The sequence below is a fragment of the Ornithorhynchus anatinus genome, chromosome 3 (genome assembly GCF_004115215.2).
Source record: "Ornithorhynchus anatinus isolate Pmale09 chromosome 3, mOrnAna1.pri.v4, whole genome shotgun sequence".
Taxonomy (NCBI): Eukaryota; Metazoa; Chordata; class Mammalia; order Monotremata; family Ornithorhynchidae; genus Ornithorhynchus; species Ornithorhynchus anatinus.
Window position 1 is genome coordinate 13203658 of NC_041730.1, and position 20863 is coordinate 13224520.

The 20863-nt window shown below is 47.0% G+C and overlaps 1 protein-coding gene across 4 annotated transcripts in view; it reads right to left on the minus strand.

Annotated features, from left to right (window-relative positions):
* Window positions 1-20863, minus strand: part of DENND5A (DENN domain containing 5A) — a 111193-nt gene that overhangs the window by 1631 nt on the left and 88699 nt on the right. For all 4 annotated transcript variants that reach the window (XM_029060536.1, XM_029060534.1, XM_029060535.1 and 1 more), the window contains 11 exons: window positions 20007-20159; window positions 14914-14998; window positions 13479-13563; window positions 11619-11747; window positions 10221-10342; window positions 8144-8289; window positions 6569-6687; window positions 5055-5236; window positions 3954-4036; window positions 2675-2798; window positions 152-320 (listed from right to left, as the gene is read on the minus strand). In XM_029060536.1, coding sequence (XP_028916369.1) covers window positions 152-320; window positions 2675-2798; window positions 3954-4036; window positions 5055-5236; window positions 6569-6687; window positions 8144-8289; window positions 10221-10342; window positions 11619-11747; window positions 13479-13563; window positions 14914-14998; window positions 20007-20159 — 1397 coding nt within the window. The remainder of the gene's footprint in view (window positions 1-151; window positions 321-2674; window positions 2799-3953; window positions 4037-5054; window positions 5237-6568; window positions 6688-8143; window positions 8290-10220; window positions 10343-11618; window positions 11748-13478; window positions 13564-14913; window positions 14999-20006; window positions 20160-20863) is intronic.

The window sequence follows — 20863 nt, forward strand, 5'->3', positions numbered from 1 at the left end:
GAAGTTCCTAATGAAGCCAGACACTGCTCCCTGTGCCCACTTGGCTTCCCCTGGTAGGACATTTCCCGCCTGGATGTGTTCTCCACTGTGGCTGTGGGTCCTGCCCCCTTGAGTGGTCCCGCGAAAAGCCCCTCTCCCTCCGGGTGGGTACCTGGCACCCAGGCACACCAGCGTCTGGAATTTTCCGTCCTTGCCGATGTTCCGTGGGGTGTTGTTGATTGCTGTGATGAAGCGGCAGAAGTTCCGGGCCCGTGTCTGCCAGTTCTCCTCAGGGACCATCTCACTCTGGTCCAGGGTCTCATAGTAGGTTTGTGCTTTTTCTAGAAACAAAAGGGGAGACGCGGCCCTCAGCAAAACCCCTGTCCCGACCTCCCCTCCTTCCCACCGGGGCCTGATATGTGATCCTGTGTTGCAAAAAGCAAACTACCTCAATGAGTCAATTCAGAGGACGGATCAGATCTCCGGAAATTCAATAAACCAGACAAAACTGGGCTGGGCTCTCTTGGTCAGGCCTCTTTGGGATTTGCTGAACGACCCTCTACTTAGAAAGCTGCTCGGTTTGGATAACTAATATTTGCTCAATTGGCTTTTCCCCAATTTTTTTTTTAAGGTATTTGTTAAGCACTTACTATGTGCCAGGTTCTGTACTATGCACTGGGGTAGAAGCAGCATGGTGTAGTGGATAGAGCACAGGCCTGGGAGTCAGAAAGTCATGGGTTTGAAAACAGGCTCTGCCACTTTCATGTGGGACAGGGACTGTGTCCAACCTGATTAGCGTGTACTTATCCCAGTGCTTAGCAGAGTGCCTGGCATGAAGTAAGCGCTTAAGAAATACCATGCAAAAAAAAGACACCAAGGTCTGGGTAACCTTGGGCAATTCATTTCACTTCTCTGGGCCTCAGTTACCTTATCTGGAAAATGGGGATTGAGACTGTAAGCCCCACATGGGGTAAGGAATGTGTTCAACCCCTTTTGCTTGTATCCATCCCGGCACTGGCACAGTGCCTGACATAAAGTAAGAGCTTAAATACCACAATTATTATTATTATTATACAAGCGAATTAGGTTGGACACAGTCCCTGTCCCACATGGGACTCAGTTACCTCAACTGGAAAATGGGGATTAAGACCGAGGCATAGAGAATTTAAGAGGCTTGCCCAAGGTCACACAGCAGACATATGGCAGACCTGGAATTAGAATCCAGGTCCTTCCAACTCTCAGGCCCATGCTCTATCCACTAGGCCACACTGCTACCCTACCTCTGATTTTGCCCTCTCACCACCTAGCTAGGACGCAAGCAATCTTGGGGCAGAAACCGTGGCTCATCGAGGTGGGCGCCGGGCCCCCTGAAACAGATCACAGTCCTCAGACAGAGCCCCACCCTAAAGGGTATTCCAGCCAACTCTGACAAGAATCGCAGGTCTGGTCTTCTGGCCTGAAGGTGCTATGGGTAAGGAGAAGGGGAACCTTGCTGTAAAGGTCACATCACTGTCAATCCCTTTTCTGGGCCAACCTTCATCACTTAAGCTTGAAAGTCATGGCCTTTCAGAGCGGAAGGTGACCTTATCCCAACAGGGTACAGATGAATGGGGTTTCTGCACATAAGAAAAAATAAAATGTGCTTTCCTACTCTCTTATGTAATGCCTCGCTTGGTTCCTTTCACCATCCTGCCCCTCTCTACGAGTATTAAAGTGTTATGACTGGTAGGTTTTTATACACCTTTCTCATGGAATTCAGTATAAAATCAGTAATCATTTTGGCCAAATATACATTATTTCTTTCATTACGAAGTGATGGTTTCTATATTTTTTTGCATGGTATTTGTTAAGTGCTTACTTCATGCCAGGCACTCTGCTAAGCACTGGGATAAGTACACGCTAATCAGGTTGGACCCAGTCCCTGTCCCACATGAAGCTCAGAGTCTTAACCCCCATTTTACAGATGAAGGAAATGAGGCATAAGGAAGGGAAATGACCTGCCCAAGATCATACAGAAGACAAGTAGCAGAGCCTGGATTAGAACCCAGGTCCTTCCGACTCCCAGGTCCATGTCCTATCCACTATGCCATTCTGCTTCTATCTTTCGATGCAGTTGTGAAAATGGGGTCTCGGACCACATTTAGTTTCCTAGATATCACATTCCCAGGTGTGAGGGAGCCCATTCACTGAAGGGTAGTGATCTGTCCAGCCAGGGTCATCCGGGGGTGGGGAGGGGGTCAGGCTACTGCCCAGGCTCCTGCCATGTAATGCTTCCCACTGCCTGTCGGTACCACGGAAACACTGCATTGCCGTGGCCAAGTTTCTAGCTGCGGCATCAAGACAGTGGCCCACCACTGGTCACCGGTGACTTCAGGGGCTCTTAAATGAGTTTGCGTTTGTTCTTTTTATGGTTATTTGTTAAGCGCTTACTATGGGCCTCATACTGCTCTAAGCGCTGGGGTAGATACAGGTAAATCGGATTGAATGCAGTTCCTGTCCCACATGAGGCTTATAGTCCAGCCCCATTTAACAGATGAGGGAACTGAGTACTAGAGACATGAAGTGACTAGCCTAGGGTCACAGAGCAGACAATGGGGCCCTTGGACCATACCCATACCCATATGCCCATACCAACCTTGGGACCCCCAAGATCCACCCCTTCTCTGATGCCCCCAACACCCCTACCCCAACTCACCCAGGAAGTCCCAGATGAAGACGTTCTTGAAGAGCCGGGGCGATTTAAAACCGTGCTGAAAAACTTGTTCCAGGGCAGACACGAGCCCGCACTCCCCACACAGCAGCAGGGTCAGGCTGCCTCTCTGCAAAAGGGAAATAGGGTTCATGGCCTAGCAGACAGTTTCCGCCAAGAAGCCTCAAGCCATACCTCAGGGAAGACAGCCACTTCCTACAACACTGAGTATCTCTGGCTGCTGGGCAGTCCATTTGTGCGGCTTCCTAAACCCATGTAATGGGAGTGAAAATGATAATCATAGCTTGGTTCCTGTAGATCTCCCCTGTACAATGTACGGTCCTTGTGGGCAGGGAAGGTGTCAACCGACTGGGTTGTATTGTACTACCCCAAGCTTTTAGTACAGTGCTCTGCACCCAGCGAGTGCTTATTCACTGACTGTGCTTTTAATTTTCCAAAGCTCTTTCACACCAATGATCTCATTTCCTCACAACATCCCTGTGAGGCAAGGAGAATTATCCCCATTTTAAAGATGAGGAAAATAGGAAGGCCCAGAGAAGCCAAATGACTTGCCCAAAGTCACACAGTAGACCTGAGCAAGGTGTCTCACAGGGAAAGCCATACCGTCCCAATCAATCAATGTCAGATTTATTAAACACTTACTCTCTGCAAAGCATTGTACTAAATGCTTGAGAGAGTACAATATAACAGAGTTGGTACACACTTTCCCTGCCCACATAGAGCTAAAAGCCTAGAAGGGGAGACAGGCATTAATATCAATAAATTACAGATATGTACATAAATCCTGGGGGGGGCGGCTGAGGGAGGGGTGAATCAAGGGAGCAAATGTAAATGGATGCAGAAGGGAGCGGGAGAAGAGGAAAGGAGGGCTTAGTCAGGGAAGGCCTTCTGGGGGAGATGTGCCTTCAGTAAGGCTTTAAAGGTGGGGGGAATTAATTGTCTGTCAGATATGAAAAGGGAGAACATTCCAGGCCAGTCTCCTGGAGACCTAGTGTAGGCAAAGGGAAGAAAAGCAGAGATGGGAGCCTCAGGACTCTAAGCTTGGCCTTTGCAATGAACCCCTCAGATCTTCCATCCAACCAGTGGAGATCAGAGCTGCGTCAAGCCAACTCAGAAGTTTCTCAGATACAATCCAAGTAAGTGCAGAACTCGGCCCCTATGGCCTTCTCCTAGGTGCTCACTATGCTGCTGAACTGTGACCTCTGGTTTTCCCCTCCTCAGAGGTTACGACTCCACCCACCCAGGCCCAGAGAAGAAAGCTCACCTCTTTCTCAGGCTTGTGGAAATGCTTCACGATGCCATTGACCGCTTCCCCAATGGACTCCTGAATCTGCCCCGTGTTCAACTCTGCACAAGACACAAGCCAACGCTTTTCAGTCTCCCTGTGGTCATCCTGCCAGGGGCCAGGAAAAGGAGAGGTTGGCAGGGCCAACTGAGGCTTTGGCACGCCAACTACCTGGAAGGTAGCTTTGACATGCGTTTTGTCCGGCAAACACCTCTCCCCACACCTTGAGGCCACTTTGAAAAACCCTTAAAAACAAGGTTCCGCCTGCCAGCCGAGGCTCTCCCATATTCTGGAAAATGGAACTCTCTATTAGGGGGTTTCTGTCAATAATAATAATAGTAATAATAATCATAATGGAATTTGTGAAGCGCCTACTACACGCCAAGCACAGTACTAAGTTCTGGGATAGATATGGGTTGGCTATAGTCTCTGTTCCATACGAGGCTCACAGTCTCAGGAAGAGGGAGAGTGGATTTTGATACCCCATTTTACAGATAAGGAAACTGAGACCCAGAGACATGAACTGGCTTATTATTAATAACAATAATGATGATGATGATGATGATAATACCAATAATTGTGGTATTTGTTTTGCCCAGGCTCCTGCCTTGTAATGCTTCCCACTGCCTGTTGGTACCATGGAAACACTGCATTGCCGTGGCCAAGTTTCCAGCTGCGGCATCAAGACAGTGGCCCACCACTGGTCACAGGTGACTTCAGGGGCTCTTAAATGAGTTTGTGTCTGTTCTTTTTATGGTTATTTGTTAAGCTCTTACTATGTGCCAGATACTGTTCTAAGCACTGGGGTAGATACAAGATAATCAGGTTGGACATAGTCCCTGTCCCACATAGCGCTCACAGTCTTAATCCCCATTTTACAATGAGGGAATTGAGGCCCAGAGAAGTGAAATGACTTTCCCAAGGTCACATAGCAGACAAATGGTGGAACCGGTATTAGAACCCAAGCCCTCCTGACTCCCAGGCCCATGTGAACCCAGTTCATCCAACTCCCAGGCCATGCGCTAGCCACTCTGCCACACCGCTTCCTGGTTGGAAGGCCACAGCTTACTTTGAACTTACTTGGCTTGTTGTTGGGGGAGATGGTGACCAGTCTCCTAATCATGCTGGGGGACTGCTGCAGGGGTGGGGTCCGAGACTGCCGCTCATCTGCCTCAGGGTGCGATGTGAGCAGCTCCCCGACCAGGACCCTCTCCAGACTCCCATCGTCCGTACCCTTCCCCAGCCACCGGCCACAGGGGAATCTGAAGACACAGTCACGAAGGTCCCATTAGAGATGCTCCAGGGCTACTGAGATACCAGTTCTTTCCTCTATCTCCTCCCCAAAATCTCATCCTCCTCCCATTGCCAACTCTCTGGAAAACTTTCCCCAAGCTCTGGAAAGTTCCTTCATTATTCGTTCAATAGTATTATTGATCGTTTATTTTGTGCAAAGCACTGTACTAAGCGCTTGGAAAGTACAATCCAGAAATAAAGAGAGACAATCCCTGCCCACACCGGGCTTACAGTCTAGAAGGGGGGAGAGAAAGTGAAGTTCAGTCCTGGTTCTTCCTTTGGAATAAGTGAAAAGATTTCCACCTCCCTGGATGGGTATCACTGGATGCCAGTGAGTGAAGTATTTCTTATGCACTTACTATTACTACTACTAATAATAATAATTGTTCTAAATGCTGGGGTAGATAGGCACTTACTATGTTCCAGTCACTGTTCTAAGGGTTGGGGTAGATACCAGGTAACTGGGTTGGACACAGTCGCTGTCCCACATAGGGCTCAAAGTCTCAATCCCCATTTTACAGATGAGGGAATTGAGGCACAGGGAAGTGAAGTGACTTGCCCAAGGTCACCCAGCAGAGGAGGGATGAGAACCCAGGTCCTTCTGACTCCCAGGCCCAGGCTCTTTCCACTAGGCTACGCTGCTTCTCAATGCTCCTCATTGCTTCTCACTTTGTCTTACTAAGTGTCAAGGTCTGTGCTAAGCACTGGGGTAGACCAGACAGTCCCTGTCCCACCCAGGGCTCACAAGCCAAGTGACAGGAAGAGCAGTTGTCTTCTCCCCTATTTAGAAATGAGGAGACTGAGGCACAGAAACTTTGAGTAACTTGTACAAGGGTATACACCAAGTCAGGGGCAGAGCTGGGTTTAGAACTCAGGTCTCCCAACTCCCAGTCATGTACCCCATCCACCACACCACACTGCCAATCCAGGCCAGTGTGACGGCGTGACTAAAGGTCCTGTTCCGACCCAGATCTGGGATCAACATCTTCTGTCTCTTCCTTCAGCATCATAATATGGGCCCTAAAGCAGACATTCCCACAAAGTTTGCTTCAGAGCCTTTCTGGGATTGTTTAGAGCACATTCTGAATAGAAAACTCAAGGCCTCCACTCCCATTTGGTAAAAATATAAAAATCCATTCCCAGAAAACTATCCCCCTTGGCAGGGAGGTGGGGAGGATTCCACGAAGATCCCAACCACCAAGCCTGCATCCCTCAGCCTCCAGGACCCAACCTTAGTTGAACCAGGATCGGCCCCTCCATCCATCCACACTCCATTTCCTCCAGGCTGAAAAGACACTTACTTGTACGTGTGTCCCGTGATTTCGTTTCTGACCATCACATACTCCACGAGCCACTTGGCATAGAGGCCTGAGTTGTCGTGCCCGATCTGGACGGTGGTAAGCTTCCCCAGGTTCTGCCACTGCCGAGAGAACAGCAAGAAACCAGGACCGTGAGGGTCACCAGGGCAGGCAGCCCAGTCTGGTCACTCCCCACAGGGTCCAGAGCAATGCCATCATATCCAAGGCCCAGCCCAAAGGCCCTCCCATCAAACCCAGGTGGCTGTCTGTCTCTGGCTGCCCTCCCCACAAGTAGGATGTCTTCACGAGGCAAGCATTTTGGGGTGTTATTGGTTAAGCGCTTACTATATGCCAGGCACTGTACTAAGTGCTGGGATAGATACAAGCTAATCAAGTTGGACAGGGTCAGCATGGCGTAGTGGATAGAGCACGGGCCTGGGAGTCAGAAGGTCATGGGTTCTAATCCTGGCTCTGCCACTTGTCTGCTGTGTGGCCTTGGGCAAGGCACTTCACTTCTCTGTACCTCAGTTACCTCATCTGTAAAATGGGGGTGAAGAATGTGAGTCCTGGGTACAATATGGACTGTGTCCAACTGGATTTGCTTGTATCCACCCCAATGCTGAGTACAGTGCCTGGCACATAGTAAGCACTTAAAAAATACCAATATTATTATTATTATTATTATTATTATTATTATTATGAGGATCACAGTCTTAATCCCCATTTTACGGGTGAGATAACTGAGGCACAGAGAAATGAAGTGACTTGCCCAAGATCACACGGCAGGTAAGTGGCAGAGTGGGGATTAGAACCCAGGTCCTCTGCCCCCCAGGCCCATGCTCTTTCCACTAGGCCACACTGCTTCTCTCTCTCCCGGCTGCTTCCAGAGTTGAACTTCAACTGCTCATCAACTTCTGCTGAGTTTTCTCTGGGCTCTGGATGCTTATTTAAAAGGTGGTCGTACTCACAGGGAGCATAAATGGGTGGATTTTTTTTCAGGAATGACTGACTTTGAACAGAGATAACTCAGAAGCAACCCATCGGGGTTATTAGGGCTGTAGATCCAAGATTAATTGCCCTAAGAAATAGCTGGGAAGACTTTATCATTTGGGATTACCAGAAAACAGGACAGAGCCGAAGTAATTTTCATTTCCTTCCAGGTCAGCTCATCTCACAATCATTTAAATCAGCCTGGCAAAAAGGTCTCCAAAATAACAATAATAAAAATAATGGTATTTTTTAAGTGCTTACTATGGACCAGGCACTGTTCTAAGCGCTGGGGTAGATACAAGCTCTTTAAGTTGGACATAGTCCCTCTCTCATGTAGGACTCATGATCTTAATCCCCATTTTAAAGATGAAGGAACTGAGGCACAGAGAAGTGACGTGACTTGCCCAAGGTCACATAGTAGACGAGAGGCAGTGTTAGGATTAAAAGCCATGTCCATCTGACTCCCAGGCCCGTGCTCTTTCTGCTAGGCCACATTGCTTCCCCAGGCTGCTTCCATTTCTGACTCTAACCCCTGGGGTCCAATGCTTTGGGAAGGGTCCCATACCACCACATCCCCCCAATCCATACCTCGAAGGTCATCTCCAAGACGTTCCTGGGGATCTGCAGGATCTGTGTCTCGCCCAGCTCGCCCGAAATGCAGAGCCAGGGATTGGCAGTGAACATGGACCCACCGAGCTTCTTGCTTGGGACGATCAGGATGTGGTACGGGATCACTGTTTGCGGGGAGGTCCCAGGGAAGGGAAAAAAACACCTCGGTCAAAGCAGCCACCAGAGCGGTCCAGCCTCAAGCGCCGGACGGGGCAGTGGGGCATCACAGCCCCACTCTAATCCACACACCTGGCCCCAAATGGCCACTCAGAGAGAAGCGGCAGGCTGAATAATCAATTAATCAATGATATTTATTATTAATAATAATAGTGATAATGATATTTGCTAAGTGTTTACTACGTGTCCAGCACTGTTCTAAACACTGGGGTAGATACAAGATAATCAGGCTGGATATAGTCCCTGTCCCATATGGGGCTCCCGGTCTTCCTGCCCATTTTACAAATGAGGTAACTGAAGCACAGAGAAGTTAAGTGGCTTGCCCAAGGTCACACAGCAGACAAGTGGAGGAGCTGGGATTAGAACCCATGTCAAAAATGATCTGGGCAGCAGAGTGCAATTTGGACTGGAGTGGGGAGAGGCAGGGAGGTTAAGAAAAGACAAGAACATTCTCCAAACACATTGACTCTTTTTTTTTCCCTGGGTCTTCGTTCCTACAACCAGATCCAGCAGGGATGTTTACTTGAGGACTTCACCTACATCCTCAACTGGTCCACAAGTACCTGAGCAATTGACTCCTCCCAGGGCCCATTTGAAAAGTCACCAACTATTCCTTTTGTCTGAAGTCCTCTCCTTGATATAAAGCCCCTTCACTAGGCAACATCCTGGAGTCCAACTTGAGCACTCCTGAGCGGAAGATGACGGCATCTTCTCAAGCGGATTTGGGACGGGGCTGGTCCCACCCTGAAGCAGGAGCCACCTGCTCAAGCACTTAGTATAGTGCTTTGAACACAGTAAGTGCTCAATAAATATGATTGATTGAATGAATGAACTTGCTTTGGTAAGCAAGGGTCACTGTCTGCTCTCGGGAAAATCCGGCCCAGTGCAGCACATCCAGGGATTTAAAAAGTGGGGGAAAGTCAACACTTACTGGACAGGGTTGACACTTGGGCAGCACCACCATCCTCCCTGCCTCACAAGGTGTTATCCTCGACTGCCTGTTTCATTCAACTCACATATTCGATCTGCCACCAAATCCTTTGGATACTACTTTCACACCATAAAATCCACCCTCTCCTCTCAATTGAAACTGCTACTCTGCTCATCCTAACATTTATCCTATCCTGCCTTGCCTATTGCATCAGCCTTGTTGCCCTCCCTGCTTCCTGTCTCTCCCCACTCCAGTGCATACTTCAATCTGCTGCCTGGATCATTCTTCTAAAAACATTGAGTCCAATGTTTCCCCTCTCCTCAAGAAACTCCAAAGTTTGCCCATCCACCTCCCTATCAAACAGAAACTTCTTACAATTGGCTTTAAAGTAATCAGTCACCTTACCCTCTCCTATTTTAGCTCACTGATTTCCTACCACAACCTAGCACGCTCATTTCTCTTCTCTAACGCCAACCTATTTACCGTACCTCAATCTCGTCTCTCACCACTGACCACTCACCCACATCCTCCCTCTGGCCTGGAACTCCCTCCCTCTTCGTATCTGACAGACCACTCTCCCCACCTTCAAACCCTTATTAAAATCACATCTCCTCAAAGAGGCCTTTCCTGACTAAGCCCTCATTTCCCCTCCACTTTCTCTCCCTTCTGCATCACCCTCACACTTAGACTTGTACCCTTTATTCACAGCTCCCGCCCCAGGCCCACAGCACTGCTGCATATATATATTACAGATAATGTCTGTCTCCCCTTCTAGACAGTAAGCTTATTGTGGACATGGAGCATGTCTACCAACTTGGCTATAGTGTACTCTCCTAAGTGCTTAGTCCAGCGCTCTTCACCTAATAAGCGCTCATACGGACCCGAGTGATTGACTGATTGATGAGAATAGCCATCCGGGGGGCGGGGCGGGAGGGTGGTGACACTCACTGATGGTGGTGAAGACGTTGGTGAAGCAGAAGTAATCGACAGCATTGAAGGAGAGCAGGTGGTAGAGGAACTGCTCCTTCTCATCGTCACAGCGCAGAAAGGCGTAACGCTTGTACAGCTTCCTGCCAAGAGAGAGAAGCACCCTATCACTCACTGAGCCTTGGGAGTTGGAGGACTTCAACACAGGGGGCTACAACAGTTGGAATGATTCAAACAAGAGGACTCACTGTCTATCCAAATGGCATTTGTTAAACGCGTACGATATGTCAAGCGATGCTCTAAGCGCTAGGGTAGATTACAAGTTAATCGGGATGGATACAGTCCCTGTCCCACATGGGGCTCACAGTCTAAACAGAAGGGAGAACAGGTACGCAATCCCTATTTTACAGTTGAGGAAACTGAGGCAAAGAGAAGTTAAGTAACTTGGCCAAGGTCAGAAACAGCAGACAGAACCGGAATTAGAATCCAAGTCCTCTGGCTTCAGGCCCATATTCTTTTCACCAGGCCATGCTGCTAGATTGTAAACTCCTTTAAGAATTTAGGGCAGGGTGGTGTCTACACAGCCTAGAGTATTCTCCTTTAAATCCAGGGCTCTGCACACAGGAAGCCCTGAATAAATATCATTGCTTGCTTGATTGATTCCCAAGTGCTTAGTACAGAGCTCTGCACACAGGCCCTCAATAAATACTAGGAATTGAAGAAGAAAGTAGGCTAAGGGAGAGGGATTTCACAGTGGGCTTCAAGCCTAGGAAGGGTTAATTCAGAGAGGCTGGGAATCAGTTTTCTCCCTCTCCACTGGAGACTGAGAGAGAAAATGGGAATCAATTGCTACAGGGTTAATTAAGAGTAAACATTAAGAGTTTCCTGCCAGAGAGGGGTATTAAACCCAGGATAGGTAAGAGACAACCCCTCTCGCATGAAACGCTAACATTCTGAAAGAAGTTGATTATGAAATCACATTCCCAGAAGGGTCTTAGTGATCCAAATGATCTCTACCTGGGTTGGTTTGGATGCAGGCCTGCCTGAAGGCTGGGAGATGGACCTTATGGCTTTGAGGGCCCTTCCAAGTTACAGTTTGATTGCCAAGCAGATCTACTAGGTTTCAGTTCCCCATCTAGCAAACAGGGATGAAAGACTGTAAGTTTCAGGAGGAATGGGACTGTGTGCTTAAGAAGTGCCATTAGAATAGGATAACCTTTGGAAAATGCTGGAAGGCAGAGACAGACACCAAAGGAAACTCAAAAGCCTGTTTGTGAAACTGAATTTTAACTAGGCTGAAAGGGAAAAGAGCACAAGCACAAGTCTGAAGTTGCCCCAATTCCCTAATATCCCTAGGTTTGTATTTCCCATTTTCTAACATTTCCCACAGCGTCCTCTTGGGCAGTAGGGCCAACTTACTTGGTCAGTTCATGATCCGAAAGAAGCTGTTTGAGGTGTCTGGAAAGCAACTTCTTTTCCATGGACAGCCGGACCCAGGCTCGGGCCTTCCCGACATCTGTTTTGATTTCTCCAATGTTCTGGATGTGCCTGAAAGGGAAACCAGTCTCATCATCTCTGCCCCCTTTGGCCCAGTAGCGCCTGTCATTCCAGTAACAAATGATCAGGAAAGAAATTCCCTGGGCTCTAAGCTCCTTAGACGCCACGTAGAGCTGGGGTTTATGGGGGGATTAACCAGAGAGGAGAGAGCTTATGCATTTATGAGGCCCATTTAATCATCATCATCATCATAATAATGACAGTGTTTTGTTGAGTCCTTGCTATGCACCAAGCATTGTACTAAGGACCTTGCCCCCTCCTACCTCACCTCCCTTCTCTCTTTCTACTGCCCACCCCGTATACTCCGCTCCTCTGCCGCTCACCTCCTCTCACCATCCCCCGTTCGCGCCTGTCCCGCCATTGACCCCTGGCCCACATCCTACCGCTGTCCTGGAATGCTCTCCCTCCTCACATCCCCCAAACTAACTCTCTTCCCCTCTTCAAAGCCCTACTGAGAGCTCACTTCCTCCAGGAGGCCTTCCCAGACTGAGCCCTCCCTTCTCTTTCCCCCACTCCCGCCCTCTGCTCTTCCCTCTTCCCCTCCCCTCAGCACTGTGCTTATTTGTATATATTATTTATTACCCTATTTATTTTGTTAATGAGGCATATATCTCCATGATTCTATTTATCTTGATGATGTTGCCTTGTTTTGTTCTGTTCTGTTTGGCTTTGCTGTCTGTCTCCCCCATTTAGACTGTGAGCCCATTATTGGGTGGGGAATGTCTCTATCGTTTGCCAAATTGTACATTCCAAGCGCTTAGTACAGTGATCTGCACATAGTAAGCACTCAAATACTCTTGAATGAATGAGTACATATGACATAATCAGGCTGGACATAGTGCCTGCCCAACATAAGACTTACAATCTGAGGGAAAGGGAGAACAGGTATTCAATCCCCACTTTACAGATGAGGAAACTGAGGCACAGAGAAACTACACAGCAATCAGGTGGCAGAATCAGGACCAGAATTTAGGTCCCCTGATTCCCAAGGCCGGGCTCTTTCCGCTAGGCCGTGCTGCTTCCCACAACCTCACCAAGGGCTTGAGATGCTCTACTTCCTTCTGTTGCTCCAAGAAACCTTTTTTTTTTTAAAACCCCATTACTTCTGCATCTGGCCAGGCAACCACCCCATGTAGGTTAACAGTGACATTCAGAAAAGCTCGTGGGTTAGTTGGGCAATCTTTGACATCTGGTACTTTGATATCAGATGTCACTGTGGTTTCATTTCATAACCCTGAGGGCTAAATCATGACCAAGACTGTGGAGCAGTCTTTTTTGTTATGATTATTACCATTATTACTAGTAATAATAACTGTGGTATTTGTTAAGCACTTACTATGTGCCAAGCACTATACTTAGAGCTGGGGTGTATATATAAATCCCATGTGGGGCTCACATTCTAAATAGGATGGAGCACAGATACTGAATTCCATTTTGCAGATGAGGGAACTGAGGCACAGAGAAGTTAAGTGACTTGGCCAAGGTTATACGGCAGACAAGTGGCGGAGTCAGCATTAGAATCCAGGTGCTCTGACTCCCAGGCACACCCTCTTTCTTCTAGGAGTTGATGCGTCATTCATTCATTCAATCGTATTTACTATGCACTTACTGCGTGCAGAGCATTGTACTAAGCACTTGGGAAAGTAGAATACAACAATAAAGAGTGACAATCCCTGCCCACAAGAGCTGTTTTGCTGGACATCCACATCAACTGAAACCTACCTCATATCCTGAATGAGAGACACCCTTAGAGGAGACATCGCTGGACTGGCATCAGACTTCCTCCGTTCTGAATCGAGAAGGATTCCTGCAACGAGGGCAAATGATCTACTTTCCATAGATCTGGATCCACAGAAATGCAAATCCAGCTGTTTAAGTACTAACAGCTGAATGCAAACTGAGCACCAAAAGGGTAAATGGGGAAATTTTACAAGCTTGAAAAATGAAGGGGGGGACACTTGCCAAAACAGTGCATTTCTTTCTGCCCCTTCAGCGGTGTAAAAGTTACTGAGGTTCAGATATGAACCCTGAGAGATACAGTGCATAGTATAAAAAGCCAAGGAAGGGTCAAAGGACTGTTGTGACAGAGGCTACTGAAATTCCCAGAAAAGATCAATAATAGCAATAACAGAAATGATGATGGGAAAATATTCACAACAACTGAGAAGTCTGACTCAGTGGATATTTATAGCAGGACATTTTCCTAATATGAGCTCGACATAAAAGTCAAGAAGAGCATTCTAGGTTTCGGATCCTTCTTCTGCCCAAGTGTCGGTAAGCATGTCCCCGGGCCTCGGCTTCCTCAGGTCTTATTATTATTATTATTATATACAACAATAATAACAATAGTATTTGCTAAGCACCGGAGTAGATACAAAATAATCAGGACCTTCACGAGGCTCACAGTTTAAGTAGGAAGGAGAACAGTTAGTGAATCTCCATTTTGAGGATGTGAGAACTACGGCACAGAGAAGGTAAGTTATTTGCCCAAGGTCATACAGCAAGTAAGTGGAGGAGTCAGGATTAGAACCCAGGTCCTCATACTCCCAGGCCTGTGCTCTTTCCACTAGGCCCCGCTGCTTCCTTTAAGCACTGATTAGTGCTTGGCACACAGGAAACGGTCAATACCACTGATTGAGTGAATGAGCTGGACAGAACCTATCTGCTGTCTTCCTGGCCCAGGGAGGTGCTCTGAGCTTCCTTATGTAGGATTCTGGGTTCCTGTTCTGGATTTCTTTTTCAGTGCAGAAAGATATGGTTCATATGGAGAGGAAAGGAGACAGGGGAGTGCTTATGGCTCTGACTCATAAGGAGCACTGTATTCCCAATTTGTAATTGTGATAAGCAAAGACACACATCCCCAGAGGAAGAGGATATGGCTGAAAACACAAAACTGAAGTTATTCCCACACAGATTGCTCCCTTCCATTTGGCATTCCAATTTTAAGTGAAAACAAACCGGTAAGATTTATTACTTAGTTCATCGAGAGATTATAGGAATCACGCAATAACATTCCAGGAATTTTCCTATGTGTTGTTTCATGGAGAATGTGGAGTTTAGCATTTGAAAAGACAAAATATATTTAGGAGTCCTTTGTGTAACAATGAGGTTTCACAAATATGAGAGGGGGTTTTTCCCTCGTTGCAAAACAGCTTACCTGAGGTACTTAAACTTCCTGACGTTGGCCTCCTCTGCCTGTTTTCCTGGTAATGTAACAAGTGAGACCACAAGGCTGATTTACCCTGAAACACAGAGAAGGAGAATAGGTACATAGGCTGAGTTTCTAAATAACGAAGTGCAACAGTTAAAGAGGATGTTCAGGTAACGGGTCAATTTCATTATAAGCAGAAAGGCTGATCTCCCTGAAGTAGAGTGGGGTGTTTTGCAGTGGCTTGGCCAAAATCCTAGGCAGCTGAAAGGAGCGAGGGCCAGTTCCATTCTTGGTGAGCACATGTGCACCTCACACGAGTAGGGGAAATGGAGCTTTGACGATCTTTGCTGTCATCGCCATTTACAGGAAGGAGAGCCAAAGGGCAAGCCTGGGAGGGGAACTTCCAGGATAGGGGACCAGCATTCCAGGAAGAAAAACGCCCAACCGTTCTCTTTCACAGAAAGGAAGAACACGACTGGTCACATATGCAGTAGTTCAAATCACAGTGCAAACTCTGACAAGCTCTGGATGCTTATCAAAGCATGGTTCCAGGGCAGTTGGGGGCTTTCTTGAAACCTGTGGGATACAGGAAAGCAGTGTGGCCTCGTGGAAAGAACACAGGATTCGAGGTCGGGAGACCTGAGTTCCATTCCCAGCTTTGCCACCTGGCCTGCTACGTGCCTCAGTTTCCTCATCTGTAAAATGGGAATTAAATGCTTGCTCTCCCTCCCCATCAAGACAGTGAGGCCCATGTGGGACAGGGACTGAATCTGACCTGATTTCCTGTAATCTTCCCCAGCAGTTAATTCAGTGCTTGGTACATAGTAAGTGCTTAACAAATATTATTATTATTATTATTATTACAGAACAGGCTTACAGACAGCTACTGGCCTGGGCCAGGAGAAATGGCTGCAGGCCAGTGGTACAGAATGTCAGTGGGTTAGAGGTTTGGTGGAGGAAAAAGGGATAACTATTTGCCCCTAGAGATTCAAGGCAGATCTCAAAGGCAAATCCACCAGGGTCTGCCATTCTGGGGCGAAATGTTTGCCCTTAACTCAAATTTGGTTTTAAACCCAACTCAATCTGGTTGAACTAAATCCTTCAATAAACCTTCTGGAGTTTTGAAAGAGTTACAACACAGAGCATTCTTGAAAGTCGAAAACTATGTCCCTGGTTAAAAATAAAAAAAGCCTGGTCTTTTTTAAAGCAATATTGCACCAGGCAACTGTTGTGCGTCATGGGTGTCCTCTGTCCCATTTTGGATCACTTTCCCAGTGAACTAGCCAAGGATGGCTCCTCTCTGAATGATTCCAGAGCAGAAAGACTGGTGTTGCCTCCAGCCTCTAGAATTGGCAGGGCAGTTGGTGGGTTTCTTGAAAGCAGTGTGGCCCAAACAGCTCTTACTCTATCCCCTGAGGCACGAGATTCAAACAGCTCTTTGGGCCCGGCAGGGATGGAAAGAGTAACTCCCAAACCAGAAGGAGTACACTTAATGGGCAGGGTTCTAATCCCAGATCTGCCATTTGCTGTGTGACCTTGGGCAAGTCACTTAACTTCTCTGGGCCTCAGTTTCCTCATCTGCCAAATGGAGAATCAATACCAGCTTTCCCTCCCATTTAGATTGTGAGCCTGTGGGACAGGAACTCTATTCAATCTGATGATCTTGTATATATCCCAGTGGTTATTACAGTGATTGGCACATAGTAAGTGATCAAATACCATTATTAATATTAGTATTAATAGCAGCAGTAATACTGTTTATTAATAAATAGTGAGCTCTACTTGGACCGTGAGCCTCATGTGAGACAGGGACTTTGTCCGACCTGATTAATTTGTAGCTATGCCAGCACTCAGAACAATCCTTGACACACAGTAAGCTAGTAAGCACTTAAATACCCTTATTATTGTTATTATTTTTATTAGTATTATTATTCACTGCCTTCTCTTAACAGTGATATTCAGGAGAGCCAATAAGCAAAGAATAACAGTGGGGCTTCCTGCCTGGGAGGGCAGAAGACTGGGGTTGGATAGCATAGGAGAGAGCAAAAAGAGCAGCTGCATTAGAGGCTCAAGGCAGATCTCATAGGCCAATCCACCAGGGGCTGCCATTCTGGGACCACGAGTCAGGCTGTTCTTTTCCCCTTGAGATGGCTTTGAAATAAAAAAAAAATACGGGAAAAGTCACCCCTTCCGTCCCCCACTGTGGGGCAGCAGCCTTGGGACAAATGGCTAAAATAACATATAACTAATGGAAAAGAAGATGGGGTAGGTCAGAGGAGAGGAAATGTATCCCTCTGGGAGTAATTAATTAACCAAAATGATGGGATGGGCAGAGGGGAAGGGCTCCTCCATGGGTATTCCTGAGGGAATTCCTTGCAGGTAGCCATCGAGACAAGGACAGGAGTGCAGGTGCGGGGAGGGAGAAGGAACAGAGGGACAGCAGAAGAGAATGTGGTGGTTCAGTTTGGGGAAGTCTTTGAGGGATGGTAGGCTGGTCAGTGATTAGTACTTATCTGCAAGACTAGAGTTGGGAAGGCCCTAACTGAACCTGGCACCCTGAAATCTGAGTCCCTGGACAAGATTTCCCTGGCCTGCGCTCTCCTTCACTGGGCCTGTGATGATTCTATCACAGCAGATTGTCCAGCCCCTTTTGTCAACATCTGCAATCAATCCAAAGCATTAACCTTATGTAGGGCTGGCCATCTAGGAGTCTGAAAGGCCCAAAGCGGGGTTGAAGCAGAGTATACTGGGGCTCTGTCTTCTAGGATGAGAGTAGAACCGCTTCTATCCTAAGTAGTATACAAGAGGGAAGGTCAGAAAAAGAGACCAAGGCACCTTCACAAAGAGAAACGTTTGTGACACTCAAAATGAGACAAACCTTGGGTGATGAGGGCAAGATGAAGGTGGTGTTATATGAGAAACAAGAACACTGCACTACAATAGCTGCCTTTGCTGGATCTGCTTTGCCAAAATAACTTTCTGACTTAAGACAGTCTTGCAAACAAGTAGCAGCCCAGACATATTTTCTATCAGCCCACCTACCCCAAGAAAGTGCACAGACAGTACAATACAATCTGCCTTCAAAGAGGAACAACATCTTTATTCTTCTAAAATAGGTGGCTATCTGTCTTGAGACATTTTGACACCACCAGACCGGCAACAAATGTGAGAAGAGCAGAAACAGCATGGCAGTGGATAAAGAACAAGTCCGGGAGCCAGAGGACCTGGGTTCTAATTCTAGCTTCATCACTGCCTGCTGCCTGACTTTGGGCAGATCAATTAACTTCTCTATGCCTCAGTTTCCTCAACTGCAGAATGGGGAATTCTGTTCTCCCTCCCATTTCGACTGTGAGACTGAAGGGGAGCATTGGATTTCAAGAAAATGAAAGTCATAAAGAATCAAAAACAAATTTAAAAAATCAGAGTCCTGAAACAGATGCCCACAGGAGGGTCACTGTAAATAACGTTGCCTTCTGAAACCTGAACTAAAACAATTAGCAAAAATCACAGAAAAAGTTCTCTCAGTTGTTGTCCCTCTCAAAGTAAAAAAAAAATATGTCCATGAAGTAAGCCTCATGGGGTCAATAATATGTTGTGATTACAGATCTTGGATGGGTCTGTCCAAGCCCAACACAATTCTCCCTAGGGATACTTTATGATGATGTGCTCCTAGCCATGCTCATCTTTCTTTGTAACCCAGCAATTGATTTCCCAACGCCCCAGTGACTTCAAGGAAGAAATTTCAAGCAGTTTCCGATGCAGGTTTTACTATGCTTTTAGTCCCCTCCCTCCCTTTCAGTACCGGATTTGCTAGATTTGAAGGCAAGCTCTACAGTGAATTACTCTCTCATCATTCCATCATATTATGGAAAAGAGAAAAAATAAAAAATTGATAACCTAAATCATATTCTGCATTGTGGACATTGCTGGGCATATTTTAAGGATTGCACAAATCTCTTATTAAGATCATCGTTTTTAAGAACTATCTCCTGAACAGGGAGTGGTGACCTTGACCAGTTCCTGCTAAATGGGAAGAATGAACCTCCCCAGTGAGAAGCCAGAAAATTGAAGTTATTAGCATTCCTTATTTTTTCCCTACCAAATTTGATGATAGAAATTTAAAGTCAATGAAGAAAAGGATCCTACTAGCCACGACTTGAATGCAGAACACAGGAGCAGTAACAATAATAATAATAATAATGACGGTATTTGTTAAGTGCTTACTATTTGCCAAGCACTGTTCTAAGCACTGGGGGGGATACAAGGTAATCAGGTTGTCCCATGTGGGGCTCCCAGTCTTAATCCCCATTTTACAGATGAGGTAACTGAGGCACATAGAAGTTAAGTGACTTGCCCAAAGTCACAAGAGCCAAGATTAGAAGCTGTGACCTGTGACTCCCAAGCTCTTTCCACTGAACCATACACCTCTTCTTTAGCAGAGATCTGTGTTTGAAACGTTTCCATTTCCAAGTTCCTTCAGAGGAAAGTTGAACCCCTTAGTCTTCCCCGATTAAAGCCTCTGTTTCCTGGCTCGTTTTCCTTTCTGCATCGTCTATGTACTTCAATCTGTGACCTTTAGACACTTGATATTTGACCGATCCCCAGCCCCACAGCACTTAAATACATATCTTTAAAATATATATTATAAATTATTTATTCGTATTAATGTCCTTCTTCCCCCTCTAGACTGTAAGTTTGTTATGGGCAAGGAAAGTGTCTACTATGTCTTTTGTACTGTACTCTCCTGAGTGCTTAGTATGGTACGGTATTGAGCGCATAGTAAGCACTCAATAAATATGATTGATTGATTGATCTCTGTTTCAATCACTTGGAGTCCCTCAAACAAACAGGGCAACCTGTGGCATCTTCCCTTCTTTTTCACTCATAGGAAGATTCCCATCCCAATCACTAAACGGAAGGCATTTCTTAGAGACGGGGATCTAAAATAATGGGTGATCCTGTTTCTCTATTGAGCTGTCTTTAAAAAAGAGCAGATGGGATGTATGGTCTCTGGTGGGAAATGTTTCACAGAGGAGTAATGGTGGAATGGGCATAAGATGGAGTGAGTTCCCCGTAGGCTAGGGTAGCGTGGCTTTTACCTGCTTGATCTGCAGGCCGTGGCTCCAAATTCTCTCCAGCAGATCACAGAGGCTGGCGATCAGAGTGTTCTCTTCTACGCCAGTGATGTTCACCTCCCCGTGGCCCAGCTCCACGGCTTCCCGGCCCATCTTCTCCACCAGCATCCTCTTGGTCTGGAATTCAGAGGGTGGATTGAGAGCGACCCAAGCAGAGCCAGCTGAAGCTCCTAGTATGCAGCCCAAGACACAGATCACGACCCGGATCCATCTGACTGCTAGAGGCAGGCAGAGTCGCACAAATCATTGCAATCCGGTGACCTCCCGTTGGATTCAGAAATTTCCTTCGGCAATAAGCTCCTTAACAGTTGAGGGAATATGAAAAATCATGACTGCATTCTTTCAATCCGATTCCACCTAAGAACCAGAGGGAACATACTGGAATTTTCTTCTTACTCATGTGCTTTCTCGATCCTTCGGGACTTCATTCCCTTCTGGCTGGGGTGATTCAAACTCCCCTGACACCCCTCAGCCTTCGGCCTTACTAGCTGATCTCACTACTCCACACCTCCCTCAAGCTCCATCATTCTGAGTCAGTGCCATACCTCCCCTGTGACAGCAGAATCCCTGCTCTAATCCTTGGTTACGCTTGTAAACACAGTGCTCACAGTTGGCTCCTCTTGCAGGCTGGGAGGAGCTCAAAACAGAAGAAAAAGAAAATTTCCTCAAGAACCACTCCCAGCACAGGCATGTAGAGCAGAAGCAGCGTGGCTGTGGATAAAAAGCACGGGCCCAGGGGCCAGAAGGCCTGGCTTCTAATCTCTTCCCAGACTAAGCTCCCCTTTTCCTCTGCTCCCCTTCCCCTCCCCATTGCTCTGGCT